This window comes from Ranitomeya variabilis, chromosome 3 (assembly GCF_051348905.1).
Source record: "Ranitomeya variabilis isolate aRanVar5 chromosome 3, aRanVar5.hap1, whole genome shotgun sequence".
NCBI classification, from domain to species: Eukaryota; Metazoa; Chordata; class Amphibia; order Anura; family Dendrobatidae; genus Ranitomeya; species Ranitomeya variabilis.
Genome location: NC_135234.1, coordinates 317970534 through 317984868, shown reverse-complemented (window position 1 = coordinate 317984868; position 14335 = coordinate 317970534). Strand labels below are relative to the sequence as shown.

Genomic DNA, 14335 nt, shown 5'->3' with positions numbered 1-14335 from the left:
AAAAGAAAAACGGACGTCACGAACAATGTGACGTACGCTCCCCATATGCACTTTTTATGCAAGAAAAAAAAAAGCTACCTCCCTACCTATAAAACTACTCTGTACTTTTTTTTTTCTAAAACAAGATCGGTCGTCACTAACGCTGTGACGCCGGCTGTACTAATACACTACCAATAAAACTACGCTGTACAATTTTTTTTCTCTAAAAGAAGATCGGTCGTCACTAACGATGTGACGCCGGCTACGCTACCTTGCTATGTCTAAAACTATGCTGTACTAACTAATATTTAAAAAAAAAAAAAAAAAAAAACTTGGACGTCGCTTAGGCTAGTTTCACATTTGCGTTAGAATCCGCAGTGTTTAATCCGCATCCGCAAGTGCAGGAAAAAACGCATAGAAACACGTCCAAACGCGGCATTTTTAAGACGCGGTTAAAAAAACGCCACGTTTGCAACGCTTCTCAATGTAAATTTTTTTTTTCCTTCCAGATTTCTGGCAATCGGAGAGAGTTTATCATCCCTCCACTTCCAATACCGGCTTGGAATATCCACCCTGTCTGGAATAGTTGCGGACACCTGCCGGGCTTTGTGGAATGTACTCCGGGATGAGTTTATACCCCTACCCACCTTGGACATGTGGCTTGAAATTGCGGAAAAAGTCTGGAGTGTGTGTGATTTCCCAAACTGTTTGGGAGCGGTTGATGGAAAGCACATTCGCATTATCAAACCAGCCAGAACAGGATCGGAGTACTTCAATTACAAAAAATATTTTTCTGTTGTGCTCATGGCAATAGCCGATGCAGACTGTCGCTTCCTCGCTGTGGACATTGGAGCTTTTGGCCATGGCAATGACTCCCAGACTTTTAAGAACTCTGATATGGGCCTCCGTGTGTATGGCAAAAAACGGTAATTAGTTCTTAACGGTAATTGTATTTCCAGGAATCCACCTGACAGCACCATTGGAGGACATCCTTCTTACACTCAGTGTAGTGTCTAGCAAAGGTAGAAAGACTGGTCCAAGTCGCCGCCCTACAAATTTGCTCAGCTGAGGCTCCCCCCTTCTCCGCCCATGATGTAGAGATAGCTCGAGTTGAATGGGCTCTAAGAATATCCGGGGGATCTTTCCCTTGGTCTGTATACGCTAGGTTTATCATGGTTTTTATCCACCTAGCAATAGTTGATTTTGCTGCCTTACAACCTCTATTTGGACCCCCGTACTGAATTAACAAGTTAGTGTCTCGTCTCCAACCTTCTGTCGCCCCCAGGTATTTTAGAACAGTCTCCCTAACGTCAAGGTCATGGTCAAACCCTTCCTTTGGGTGTTTCCTAGGGTGTTGGCAGAATGAAGGAAGGATTAGCTCCTGATTTATATTTGTAGAGTACACTACCTTGGGGAGGAAGGCTGGGTTAAAGGTACCTTCACACTAAGCGACTTTGCAGCGAGAACGACGACGATCCGTGACGTTGCAGCGTCCTGGATAGCGATCTCGTTGTGTTTGACACGCAGCAGCGATCAGGATCCTGCTGTGATATCGCTGGTCGGAGCTAGAAGTCCAGAACTTTATTTCGTCGCTTGATCACCCGCTGTCATCGCTGTATCGGTGTGTGTGACGCCGATACAGCGATGTGTTCACTTGTAACCAGGGTAAACATCGGGTTACTAAGTGCAGGGCCGCGCTTAGTAACCCGATATTTACCCTGGTTACCATTGTAAAAGTAAAAAAAAAAACAGTACATACTCACCTTCTGATGTCTGTCACGTCCCCGGCGTCCACAGGGTTACGCGCTGCTGCCGAGAACTTCCTGCACTGAATGGGTCAGCGCCGGCCGTAAAGCAGAGCACAGCGGTGACGTCACCGCTGTTAGTGCCGGCGCTGACACATTCAGTGCAGGAAGCTCTGAGCAGCAGCGCGTAACCCTGTGGACGCCGGGGGATGTGACAGACATCAGAAGGTGAGTATGTAGTGTTTTTTTTTTTTTTACTTTTACAATGGTAACCAGGGTAAATATCGGGTTACTAAGTGCGGCCCTGCGCTTAGTAACCCGATATTTACCCTGGTTACCCGGGTGCTGCAGGGGGACTTCGGCATCGTTGAGACAGTTTCAACGATGCCGAAGTCGTTCCCCTGATCGTTGGTCGCTGGAGAGAGCTGTCTGTGTGACAGCTCCCCAGCGACCTAAACAGCGACGCTGCAGCGATCGGATCGTTGTCTATATCGCTGCAGCGTCGCTGAGTGTGACGGTACCTTTAGTCTTAAGACTATCCTGTCGTCAAAGATTTGAAGATATGGGTTCTGAGTGGAAAGGGTCTGCGTCTCCCTCAGCCTTTTAGCTGATGTGATGGCAATCAGGAAGGCAGTTCTAAAGGAGAGATTGGCTATGCTCATATCTTCTGATAACAAGTACGGGGTTTTACACAGGGCATTAAGGACCAAGTTTAGGTCCCAAGGAGGAGTTGATTCTCTCACAAGTGGTCTCATTCTCTGTGTAGCCCTGGAAAATCTTGCTATCCAAGGATGGGAGGCTAGTGACATATCAAAAAAGACACTAAGCGCTGCAATCTGTACTTTTAAAGTACTAGGCCGGAGGCCCTTCTCAAATCCGAGTTGCAGGAAGTCGAGGATTCTGGGAATGTCCGGTTTTGAGGTATCCACAGAAACTTCTCCCAGAAAGGAACAATACCGCTTCCAGATTTTGTTGTAAATCGCAGAAGTCACCGGCTTTCTGCTTGCCTGGAGTGTGGTAATGACATCTTCTGACAGGCCTCTGGATCTTAAGGTTTGCCGTTCAGGATCCAAGCAGATAGGTGAAGAGAATCTGGGTTCTTGTGGAACACCGGACCCTGAAGTAGAAGGTCCTGCCTGTTCGGTAATAGGGTTGGTCTCTCTGTTGACATTCTGGATAGTAGAGAGAACCAGCTCCTTTTTGGCCAAAAAGGAACCACCAGGATTACGGTTGCTCTCGTCTCATATCTTCCTAAGTGTCTTCGGTATCAGAGGAAGAGGCGGAAATGCGTACAGGAGACCTTCTCCCCAATACTGAGACAAGGCGTCTACTGCAGTGGCTCTGTCTAAAGGATTGAGCGAGAAAAATGCTCTGGCCTTTGTATTTGACCTTGTGGCAAAAAGATCCACCTGAGGTGTTCCCCATTTCTAGCACAGACTGCTGAATACTTCTGGGTTCAGTTCCCATTCTCCGGGATGTACAGACGTTCTGCTCAAGAAATCTGCTACTTGATTTTTGGCGCCTTCCAGGTGAACTGCCGAGATGGATTTGACAGATTTCTCTGCCCGTCTGAAAATCTGGTCTGCTAGGTGTTGCAGCGGTGGATGCTTCGGACCTCCTTGGTGTCTTAGAAATGCCACTGCTGTGACATTGTCGGACAGTATCCTTACATGTCTGCCCCTGACTTGTGACTGGGCCTGGTACACCACCTCCCAGATCGCATACAGTTCCCTGAAATTTGATGATCTTGCGGCAATCTGAGGAGTCCATTCTCCCTGATAGTATGTCCTTTCTATATGACCGCCCCATCCGTATTGACTGGCGTCTGTGGTAACCGTAACACAGGGATCGAGTATCCATGTTACTCCCTCTCTCAGGTTTTCCGGTGTGGTCCACCAGGTTAGGGATCTCTTTACTGACGGAGACACAATCATCTTTTTGTCTAGGGAACTCTGTTTCCTGTTCCAAGATCCCAAGACCTGCCTCTGTAACTCCCACGAGTGGAATTGGCTCCATTTCACACAGGGTATGCATGCTGTCATAAAGCCCAGAATCCTCATTGTCTCTCTTATGGATGGTGTACTTCTCCTGAATTGGTGTATGTGCCTGATTAAGGCCTCCTGTCTGTCTTCTGGTAAAAAAGATGTTCTGACATTGGAGTCGAGTATGACCCCCAAAAATTTCATTCTGGAGTCTGGGACCAGGCAGGATTTCTTCCAATTCACAATCCACCCTAGATCCTGTAGGATGGAAAGTGTGAAGCTGCAGTCTATTCTGAGAAGTTTCTCTGATCTCGCCATTATCAGAAAGTCGTCCAGATATGGTACTATGGTCACATTCTGGTTTCTTAGATAGGCCACAACTTCTGACATCAGTTTGGTGAATATCCTGGGCGCCGAAGCAAGCCCGAAGGGGAGACATCTGAACTGAAAGTGATATAATACTCCCCTGTTCATTAGGGCAAATCTCAGGAATTTTTGGTAGGAAGCATGTATCGGGACATGATAGTATGCATTGCTTAGGTCTAGGGTGCACATCACCATGTCCTTGTCTATGAGAGGCGTTGTGGACCTTATAGATTCCATCCTGAATCTTTTGTACCGGACCCATCTGTTAAGTGGTTTTAAATTTATGATCGTCCGGGAGTCCCCCGACGTTTTTTTTATTGAAAATAAATGGGAGTACTGGCCCTTGCCTCTTTCTGAGATGGGTACTTCTAATTCTATCAACTCCTGGATGTTTGTCCACATAGAGGAGTCTGAGAGCGGACAGGGTCGGGTTACAACAAATCTTTCTGGGGGACTGCTGGAGAACTCTAGTTTGTACCCCTGAGCAATTACCTGCAGAATCCAAGGATTTTGGGATACTTTCTGCCAACCCCCTAGAAATTTTTGTAACCGACCACCCACCTTGATGTAATTTATTTGGCTTTCCTGTACCTGCACTTGTGAAGATGGAGTCTCTACCCTTTCCTCCCGAAGCGTACAGATTCAGCAGAAGCGTCTGCCATAAAGCCTGTAGCAAGTTTAAGCAACGGCAGGGATTTGAGAATAACATCTCTGGACGTCTTAGCTTTGAGATGTTCCTCCAAATCGTCTATCCATAGATGCATTAACCGGGCTACCGATGTTGCAGCTATATTGGCCCGTATTATTGCTGCGGAGGACTCCCAAGTTCTCCTGAGCAGACCATCTGCTTTGCGATCCATCGGATCCTTCAATGCGGAGGAGTCCTCAAATGGGATTGAGGTCTTCTTCGCCACTTTTACTAATGGAACATCAATCTTGGGAACTTCATCCCACACTTTAATGTCCTCTGGATTATAAGGCTAACGTAGTCTGAAGTCTCTGGGTACCACTAGTCTCTTCTCCGCTTCCTGCCATTCCTCCAGAATCATGGAACGGATGTGGTTGTTGACGGGAAAAACCTTTGTGACCTGGGCATGTAATCCGCCAAACATCTCATCCTGGATCGAGGTCTCCTCTCGGTGTCCTGTAACTGCATGGTGTTACGTACAGCATGAAGAAGCTCATCTGTGTCTGCCGCAGAGAAGAGATATCTCTTCCCTCTGCGCAATGATCCGTCTTTCTTCCTGGTCAGAATCTTCCGAAACCTCTCCTTCGGAAGAGGGGCTAGACTCCCTTGGCCTCTTCCGTGAGGTTTGTGGTTCTGACTGACTTGTTTGGGGAAGATTCAAGCTTGAGATGGATGCCTGAACCTCTTGCCGAATCAATGTCCTCATACTGGATAGCAACGCAGTTTGTTCATCCCCCACAATCTTGGATGTGCATGATTTGCATAATGGCTTCCGCCAATTTTCCGGAAACTTAGTGGCACATATTGGGCATTTACTTTTCCCAGATTTTTTCCTTTCGGATGTGGGAATGGGAGGCTCTGCCTAGGATAGATAGAGATACATATGGAATACTACGTAGGTAGGGGGAACAGGGGGAGGGGTGAGCTTTGTGGTATGGCTTAATATAGCCCACTCACGTGCCCCTGAAGCTGGTCAGTCCCCTCAGGTCTGGCTGTCTCCTCCATAGTAAGGACAATTCCAGCCGTATAGCCGGGTGCTCCTTTGTCAGGATGGCCGGCGGCATAAAGACCCCCTTAGTAAGTTTATATAGAATTTACCTGGTTGATCCTGCCCTCCTTACCGCCGCTACGGTTAACCGCGCTGTACTCCTCACTGAGGCTGGCGCTGCTGCCGGCGCCATTCTCCCACGCTGGCCGCGACCGGAAGTGACGCGGCCGTCGCGGCCGGAAGTGATGCGGCCGCTGGACCCAGAAGTGGCCACTTGGAAGCGGTCTCTGGTGAAGCTACGGCCGCACGCTGGAGCTGGTCGCATGCTGGAAGCGACCACCGCCCTGACTCCCCGGCATACAGGCACCCGGACCGAGAGCCCCCTATACGGAGGAAGCGGACCCGACCCCAGGAGCAGCGCTACACTGTGGAGGCTGAGGGACCCCCCATAGCAGGTATCAGCCGCAGATGTCTTGCGGCAGGGAAGGGAAAGGCTGGGCCCCCCGATCCCCACCATCTGCACAGCACCATCGGAGGATATGCTTGCCGTTCCTATCCGCAGTGGGACAGGAAAAACACTGGTGGGTGGAGTGGGGAGGGTCCTTTTAACCGCTTGTTGTTCCTGTCCCACTGAGGGTAAGAAGGACGTCCTCCAATGGTGCTGTCAGGTGGTGAACTGGAAATTTTAATTTTCCACGGCCACAACCGCTCCCCTACAGTCAAGGTCCACCGATGCCATTTGTTATCGTTGGGGATGAGGCCTTTCAGATGTGTGAAAACCTACTGAAGCCATATTCCAGTCGTGACTTGAACCACACTAAAAGGATCTTTAACTACAGACTGACCAGGGCACGGAGAACTGTAGAGTGTACCTTTGGGATTCTAGTCTCAAAATGGCGCATTCTTGCATCAGCCATTAATCTAAAAATGGAGACAGTCGACGAGGTGGTCAAAGCCTGTGTGGTTCTGCACAATTACATAATGGCTAAGGAGCGGCCCAACATTGAACTGGATGAACCAGTTGCACACCCACTGCCCGATTACCAACTTCACCTGCTGCGGTCAACAGCTGAAGTTGGCCACATGCGGGACCAATTTGCTGCCTTTTTTTATTCGGATATTGGGCGTGTGTCATGGCAGGACAATGTTGTATAAATGTCCTGTTGGGATTTTACCTGTACCAGTTATTTTCTAAAATGTTACTAATATTTCTCGTTAATAAACTTTATTTTTTGGTGCAACGCATGCGTTCACGAACGCAAGCAAACCCATAATACCCATAATATGTTTTTTTGTCGCATTCCTTATGCAATCGACTGCATACGTTTCTAGGCGGCAAATTGATGCCTCTAAAAATTACTACATGTAGCATTTCCACGCCAAACCGCAGATGACGAAATGACGCATGCGTCGTCAAACGCGGCAAAAAGCAACCGATCGCAGACGCATGTGTCCCTAATGTTAAATATAGGAATACACAACGCATGCGGATATTTGCGGAAGAAACGCTGCGGACACAACCGCAAATGTGAAACCGGCCTTAAACTGCGAAGTTTGCTACACCAACTAGCTAAAAAAGAAAAATTCCCGTGGCACAGTCTCTGATCAGCAGTGATACTGATGAAAGCGCTGCGGACACAGGAAGAGCACGAATGCTCTGCGCGTGATGCCGCGCACAGAAAAAAAGCGCAAAAAAAGTGCGCTAAAAATTCAATCGTACGGGGGGGGACATCGCCAAACATTTGACACCGGCTACACTACTTTGCTACGTCTAAACCTACACTATACTAACTACGATTATTATTTTTTTCTAAAAAAAAAATAAATAAAAAAAATCGGACGTCACTTAGACTGCGAAGTCCGCTACACTAACTAGCTAAAAAAGAAAAATTCCAGTGGTGCTGTCTCTAATCAGCAGCGATACTGATCAAAGCTTTGCAGACACAGGAAAAGCACGAATGCTCTGCACGGGACGCCGCGCACTGTAAAAAAAGCGCAAAAAAGAGCGCAAAAAAATCATTTGGAGGGAGGAGAGGGAGGGGGGTACTGGAACAGGGATGGGGGAGGTGCTGCTGCTGCTGTGATCACAGGAGTCACACAGCAGGCAGATGGCAGCAGAGAGCAGCACACAACACAGGAGGGCAGGAGATCGCAGGGACGATCGCACTGGCCACCTTTGCTCAGGTGACACAGAGGGGCTTAGACCACCGCTCTGCACGCCAAATCTGAGGTAAAGATGGCGTGCAGGGCGGTGATCGCTATTTTAAATTAACCCCTTTGGCGCTGATTGGCTAGAAGCTATTGTTCAGCCAATCAGCGCCATAGGGGTTAATCAGGTGAGGTGACGTGGTGATCACCCCACCTACTGTGACGGCTGTGATTGGTGCTACGTCACAGAGTACCAATCACAGCCTGTCACATGCTTTCTTTTTTTTTTTTTTTATACAACTTTATTGTCAGAGAGTTGGTGAGAGTTCACCAGCCAATCACAGCAATCGCTGACGCGGGGGAGCGGATCAGCCCCATGTGGTGACATGCCAGGATGGTCTGCTATGAGAAACAGCAGCCATCCTAACCCGGTCACCGCGATGCAGCGCGGTGACCGGAAATAGCAGCGCCGTACTAGTACTGCGGTTTGCGGGACCGCAGTTCCCACAGAGCAGTACTAGTACAGCGCATGTCAGGAAGCGGTTAATTGCGTTGTCCAGCCACAAATACATTCTTAAAACAGCTTAGAATGTTATAAAATAAAAAAGCAAGTCATACTCACCTGATCCCTTGCAACTCCGTCACCCACCATCTATACCTGCATGCAGAGGACCAGATGCTATCTAGCCAAGCGGTGGCTGCTTTGGCCAATTGACACTAGACAGAACAAGACGAGTGGCAGGTAAGCATAGAGACTAGAAGGGGGAGAGAAATAATGGAAGCAGCCTGACAAATGCCAGTAAGGGCAGGGAATGCGACTTGGCATAAAGTGTTAATTTACAAACTTTCCTCTTATATCAAACCTTATTTGGCAAATTTAAGGCAGTGTGCACACGTTGCGTTTTTGTCATGCTGTTTCCGTGCAGCAGTTTTGTTAGAAAACCTGAAGGGTTTCCAGATGTCAGCAATGTGAATGAGAATCTTTAAGTCTCATGCACACATTGCTTACTTTACCTTACAGATTTGCAGCATGTCAATTTTTTTTTTGCGCTTTTGCTGCACATTGCACCCATACTAATGAGTGTGGAAAAATATGCAACAAAGACGCATGTAAAAAAATAATAATAAAAAACACGCAACAAAAATGTGTATATTTTGCGCGGCATTTTTCCTGCCAGCACATTAGGATTTGAAGAAATTTCTGCTACAAATGCTGAATGTGTGAACATACCCAAAAGAACAGCTTTGGCAAAAGATGTCCCAGCATGACAACACCTTTCCAAAATGCCCTACTAAATCATATAAAGAAAATAAGCCACAGTGAATGCGGCATTAGGATACACAACACATTGCCTTTGTTTCATTTACCTGAGTATGGATCTCTTCATTTATTGAACGCTTGGTCTCCTGCTTCTTTTTCACAGCCAAAAGTTCCACCAATGGACGAATGGTCATTCCCTTTAGGAAACAGAAGCAGCATGTTAATAAGTACAATGAAAAGTTACAAATAAAAAAAATATACAGTGGGCAAAATAAGTATTTGATACACTGCCAATTTTGCAAGTTTTCCCACCTACAAAGAATGGAGAGGTCTGTAATTTTTATCATAGGTACACTTCAACTGTGAGAGACAGGATCTAAAAATAAATACAGAAAATCACACTGTATGATTTTTAAATAATTAAATTACATTTTATTGCATGAAATAAGTATTTGATCACCTACCAAATGGCAAGAATTCTGGCTCTCACAGACCTGTTAGTTTTTCTTTAGGAAACTCTCAAAGGTTTCTGTACAAAATATTAAGTTCTGTTTCTCTATTGTATCAAATACAAATCATGCAGTAAAATGCAAATTATGTAAAAATCATAGACTGTGATTTTCTGGAATTGTATTTTTAGATTCTGTCTCTCACAGTTGATGTGTACCTACGATAAAAATTACAGACCTCTATTCTTTGTAGGTGGGAAAATCTGCACAATCGGCAGCGTATCAAATACTTATTTTCCCCAGTGTACATAAAATAAAGTAGGATAAACCAATTCACAGATCCCTAAATAAATCGTTGGCACAAAGTCCAGTTGTAATGTGAAAGCTAACATGCACCAGAATAAAATCAGAATAGAATCTTATTTTTGTGAATTGCAACTAATTCAGACAGTTTGCTCCTTTTTTCCAGTTTAGTTAGTTTTCCGATTTTTACTTCAACATGGCTATTCGAGATGTTCATGAAATGCAACTTATAAAAAAAAAAAAAAAAAAAGTCGCAAGATTTGGCAGCAACTCCTGCTGACTGAGGGACAGTTATTTTTGTGCATTTTTTTTTTGATATTTCACAAAACGTGCAACATTTACAGCTAAAATGTTGCAAAATTATTTAAAGACAGAAAAAAAAGAAAAATAAAAGACAACTTTGGGCTTGGAGTAAAATCAATGAATCAGGTACCCTATTTTGATGAATTTGGCACAAAAAAAGATCTATAAAAAACAAAAGTCAAAAAACAAAAATGGCAAATGATTATTCAGACCTTAAAATTCTTTTATGCATGATTCACATCTGCATCTTAGGGTACTGTCTCACAGTGGCACTTTTGTCGCTACGACGGTACGATCCGTGACATTCCAGCGATATCCATACGATATCGCTGTGTCTGACACGCAGCAGCGATCAGGGACCCTGCTGAGAATCGTACGTCGTAGCAGATCGTTTGGAACTTTCTTTCGTCGCTGGATCTCCCGCTGTCATCGTTGGATCGGTGTGTGTGACACCGATCCAACGATGCGTTCGCTTGTAACCAGGGCAAACATCAGGTTACTAAGCGCAGGGCCGCGCTTAGTAACCCGATGTTTACCGTGGTTACCATTGTAAAAGTAAAAAAAAAAAAACAGTACATACTCACATTCCGGTGTCCGTCAGGTCCCTTGCAGTCTGCTTCCCGCTCTGACTGACTGCCGGCCGGAAAGTAAGAGCAGAGCACAGCGGTGACGTCACCACTGTGCTCTACTTTCACTTTACGGCCGGGAGTCAGTCAGTGCGGGAAGCAGACGGCAAGGGACCTGACGGACACCGGAATGTGAGTATGTACTGTTTGGTTTTTTTTACTTTTACAATGGTAACCAGGGTAAACATCGGGTTACTAAGCGCGGCCCTGCGCTTAGTAACCCGATGTTTACCCTGGTTACCCGGGGCCTTCGGCATCGTTGGTCGCTGGAGAGCTGTCTGTGTGACAGCTCCCTAGCGACCACACAACGACTTACCAACGATCACGGCCAGGTCGTATCGCTGGTCGTGATCGTTGGAAAGTTGCAGAGTGTGACGGTACCCTTAGGCTCAGTCACAAATTCAGACATATTTGATGGGAAGATTTACACAACATGTAGAACTAATCTTTGCATCAAAATGATGGCCAACCCGATGTACCAGTATAAATCATTGGTGTCCGTTGAATAATTGACCCAGTGCCCCATCATTTTCAGTTTTCTGCTCATGACGTAACATAAAATGGGAAATGTAGATGTGAATTTTAGAATAATTTCTCTTCCAAAGCTTAAGAGATTGCGAATGGTTGTTACCTGTACAAACACTGTGAAGAATATGACTGTAATTATTGCAGTGAGGAACATTTGTCTGTTGGCACTATGCAATAAATATCCCAGGGAGAAGGCAATGGCACCACGCAGGCCACCATATGCAATAATAAACTGGTCTTTAGTTGTCAGTTTGACTATGCGGAACTTGTTAATAAACCAAGTCAAACTCATGACACCTGCAGAAAGACAGCAAAGTTCAAGTTAGCTTCAGTCTTACCTTGTGGAATGTCAAATAAGCGCACTACAGATCTTATAGCCTGATAGATATAGATGGGCAATAAGATACAACACTAATAAAGATCAGCAGCTGCAATGACAGTCGATATGGAACAAGAATCAAGGTAACGTTCACTGACATTTACATGTATACATTGTGCTTCCCAAACACCAGGTCTAGTGTTCAGTAAGCAAACAGAAGTAAAAATTGTAATATTATATTTATTATATAATAGTACACCTCCACCAGATGTGTCAGAAAACCCTTAGTTTCCTTTCTGAATCAACATTTTGGGTGGGATACCACACTACAAAATACTCCCACATTTGAGGTACATTGACTATGAAAAAAAGATTTGCTATTTGCGCACCCAATAAAGTAATTTTCCTAACAAATTCATTCAAGCGGATGTTGCAAAAAAGAGTTCACCCTATTGAAAAGCAAAGCTAAAGTTTAGACTAATGAACAAGAATTCAACCGCATGTAATTCTAAATATTCATTAAACAGGTGTCCAGCAGATCGTTCACAGGGCATTACTTAGGCTTCTTTCACTCTTCCGTTTTTACAATCTGCACAGGATCTGTCAAAATATTGAAATGACTGATCCTGTGCAGATTGTAAAAAACGGGTGCACTCGGCCCGTTTTTCTGATGGACCCGTCGAGGCTATATGCACCTGTTGTGTATGCGTCTTCGCAGCGGTTTAACCCAGGTTAAAAATAAAAATAATAATAAAAAAAAAAAATCGCAATATTCTTACCATTAATAGTAGCATTTCCCTGACGCAAAATTCTTCCACGCATGCTCAGTTTCAAAAGACGGGACCCGTCGCTGGATTCCTGCTTTTGACAGTCAGCGACGGATCCTGCGCCCATAGGCTTCCATTATAGCCAACGACGGACAGAGCAGGATCCGTCGCTGAGCGATTTTCCGAAGTGCAGAAAAAACATTCCTCTGAACGTTTTCTCCGCCCGACGGACAGCGGATACAGTACACGATGGATGAAACGGAAGGCCATCCATCACAATCCGTCGCTAATACAAGTCTATGGGAAAAAACAGGATCCAGCAGAAAAATTGGCTGGATCCTGTTTTTTCAAAAATCGACGGATTTCGACGGGAGCTAAAAGACGGAAGTGTGAAAGAGGCTTTAAAGAAAACCCCTTCCCATTTCATGCTGTCAGCTTCAAAACTTTATGGCGTCGCAAAGGAATACATTTATATATATTTATATGTGCAAGTCTAGTTGCGATTGATCTTCCTTGTTTAATTCCCTGGGTATGTGGAGGGATCCTTCTCTGGTTATTAAGAAAATTGGAGCCGGAGAGTGGTTATCTCCTGATTGTCTTATTTGTTATTGTTTGTCTGTAACCATTATGTGTATCACACATATATACATATATATATATATATATATATATATATATATATATATATATATATATTATTTTTTTAGGTCATTGTCTTGTGTCTTTATACATACGGTTATTGTGATATTACTACTCTAGGGAGTTTAATATAATATATACGTTGTTTTTTACTTCTATTTATATTCATATATGCCACATTGCTTATTATGTGTGGTTGCACCATATATAATTATATTTATTGTGCACATTGTTCTCATGTATTTTATATGGGATCTTTATATCCTCTTCTTATTTTTATTATTATATCTTGGTGAGCAAATGTACTATATAAAGTGCCCCTAATAAATATACATATTGATCTTTGCCTTTTCTTTTTTCACTTTTCCCATTTCTATTTCCTTTAGGATGTCACACTAGTATTTTCACTCGTGTTTCACTTCCCCTCACCTATCAAGGTGTGTGCACTTTTTCTGCACTTCGACATTCTATTTGTTTACCTATATGCTCTATTTCTTCACACAAAGGCTCCGTTTACATCTTCACACACCTGCTGCAATATCCTCTGACTGCTGTGGCTCCGTTGCTGTGGATACGTGTCCTTTGACGTCGCACTTCAGGCCCCCCCATGTGTCAGTGGTGGGCGTGAACCTGTGATGTCGGGTGCTGACTCCCCGGCTTCCGATCCCCACAGTGTCACCGGAAGTTCCGCACCAGCAATGCGCAGTTCAGGGTATATAAACTTGCACCTTAGCCCATGACATCACGCCCCCTGAAGCAGTGTGCGAAACACACGTTGGGCTCTCCCTCTTTCCACGTCCGTTGCAGGTTGGTTCCAATTGATATCTCACTTCACCTTATTTTCTTTCATATTGCGGAATTTCCATTAGGGTTGCAGGATTTTCCTTATTACCAGGTTACATGTACCTTTATGTGTTCTACACAATGTCCGCCTACTAAAAGGACCTTCCAAATTTTCAGCCAACTGTGGCTATACTACAGTATATTGCACTTTAAAGGGAATCTGTCACCCCAAAAATGGCCTATAAACTAAGGCCACCGGCATCAGGGGCTAATCTACAGCATTCTGTAATGCTGTAGATAAGCCACCGATGTAGTCTGAAAGATAAGAAAAACAGGTTATATTATACTCACCCAGGGACGGTCCAGTTATGGTCCGATTGGCGTCGCAGTCCAGCGACTCCCATCTTCATACGATCAAGTCCTCTTCTTGTCCTCTTGCCGTGGCTCCTGTGCAGGCGTAC

The 14335-nt window shown here is 44.9% G+C and overlaps 1 protein-coding gene across 1 annotated transcript in view; it reads right to left on the bottom strand.

The window, feature by feature from the left end:
- The window catches only part of SLC9A1 (solute carrier family 9 member A1), a 148027-nt gene that overhangs the window by 46238 nt on the left and 87454 nt on the right, over positions 1 to 14335 (bottom strand). The window contains exons 5-6 of the mRNA XM_077295681.1: positions 11470 to 11663; positions 9265 to 9354 (exon numbers count right to left, since the gene is read on the bottom strand). Coding sequence (XP_077151796.1) covers positions 9265 to 9354; positions 11470 to 11663 — 284 coding nt within the window. The remainder of the gene's footprint in view (positions 1 to 9264; positions 9355 to 11469; positions 11664 to 14335) is intronic.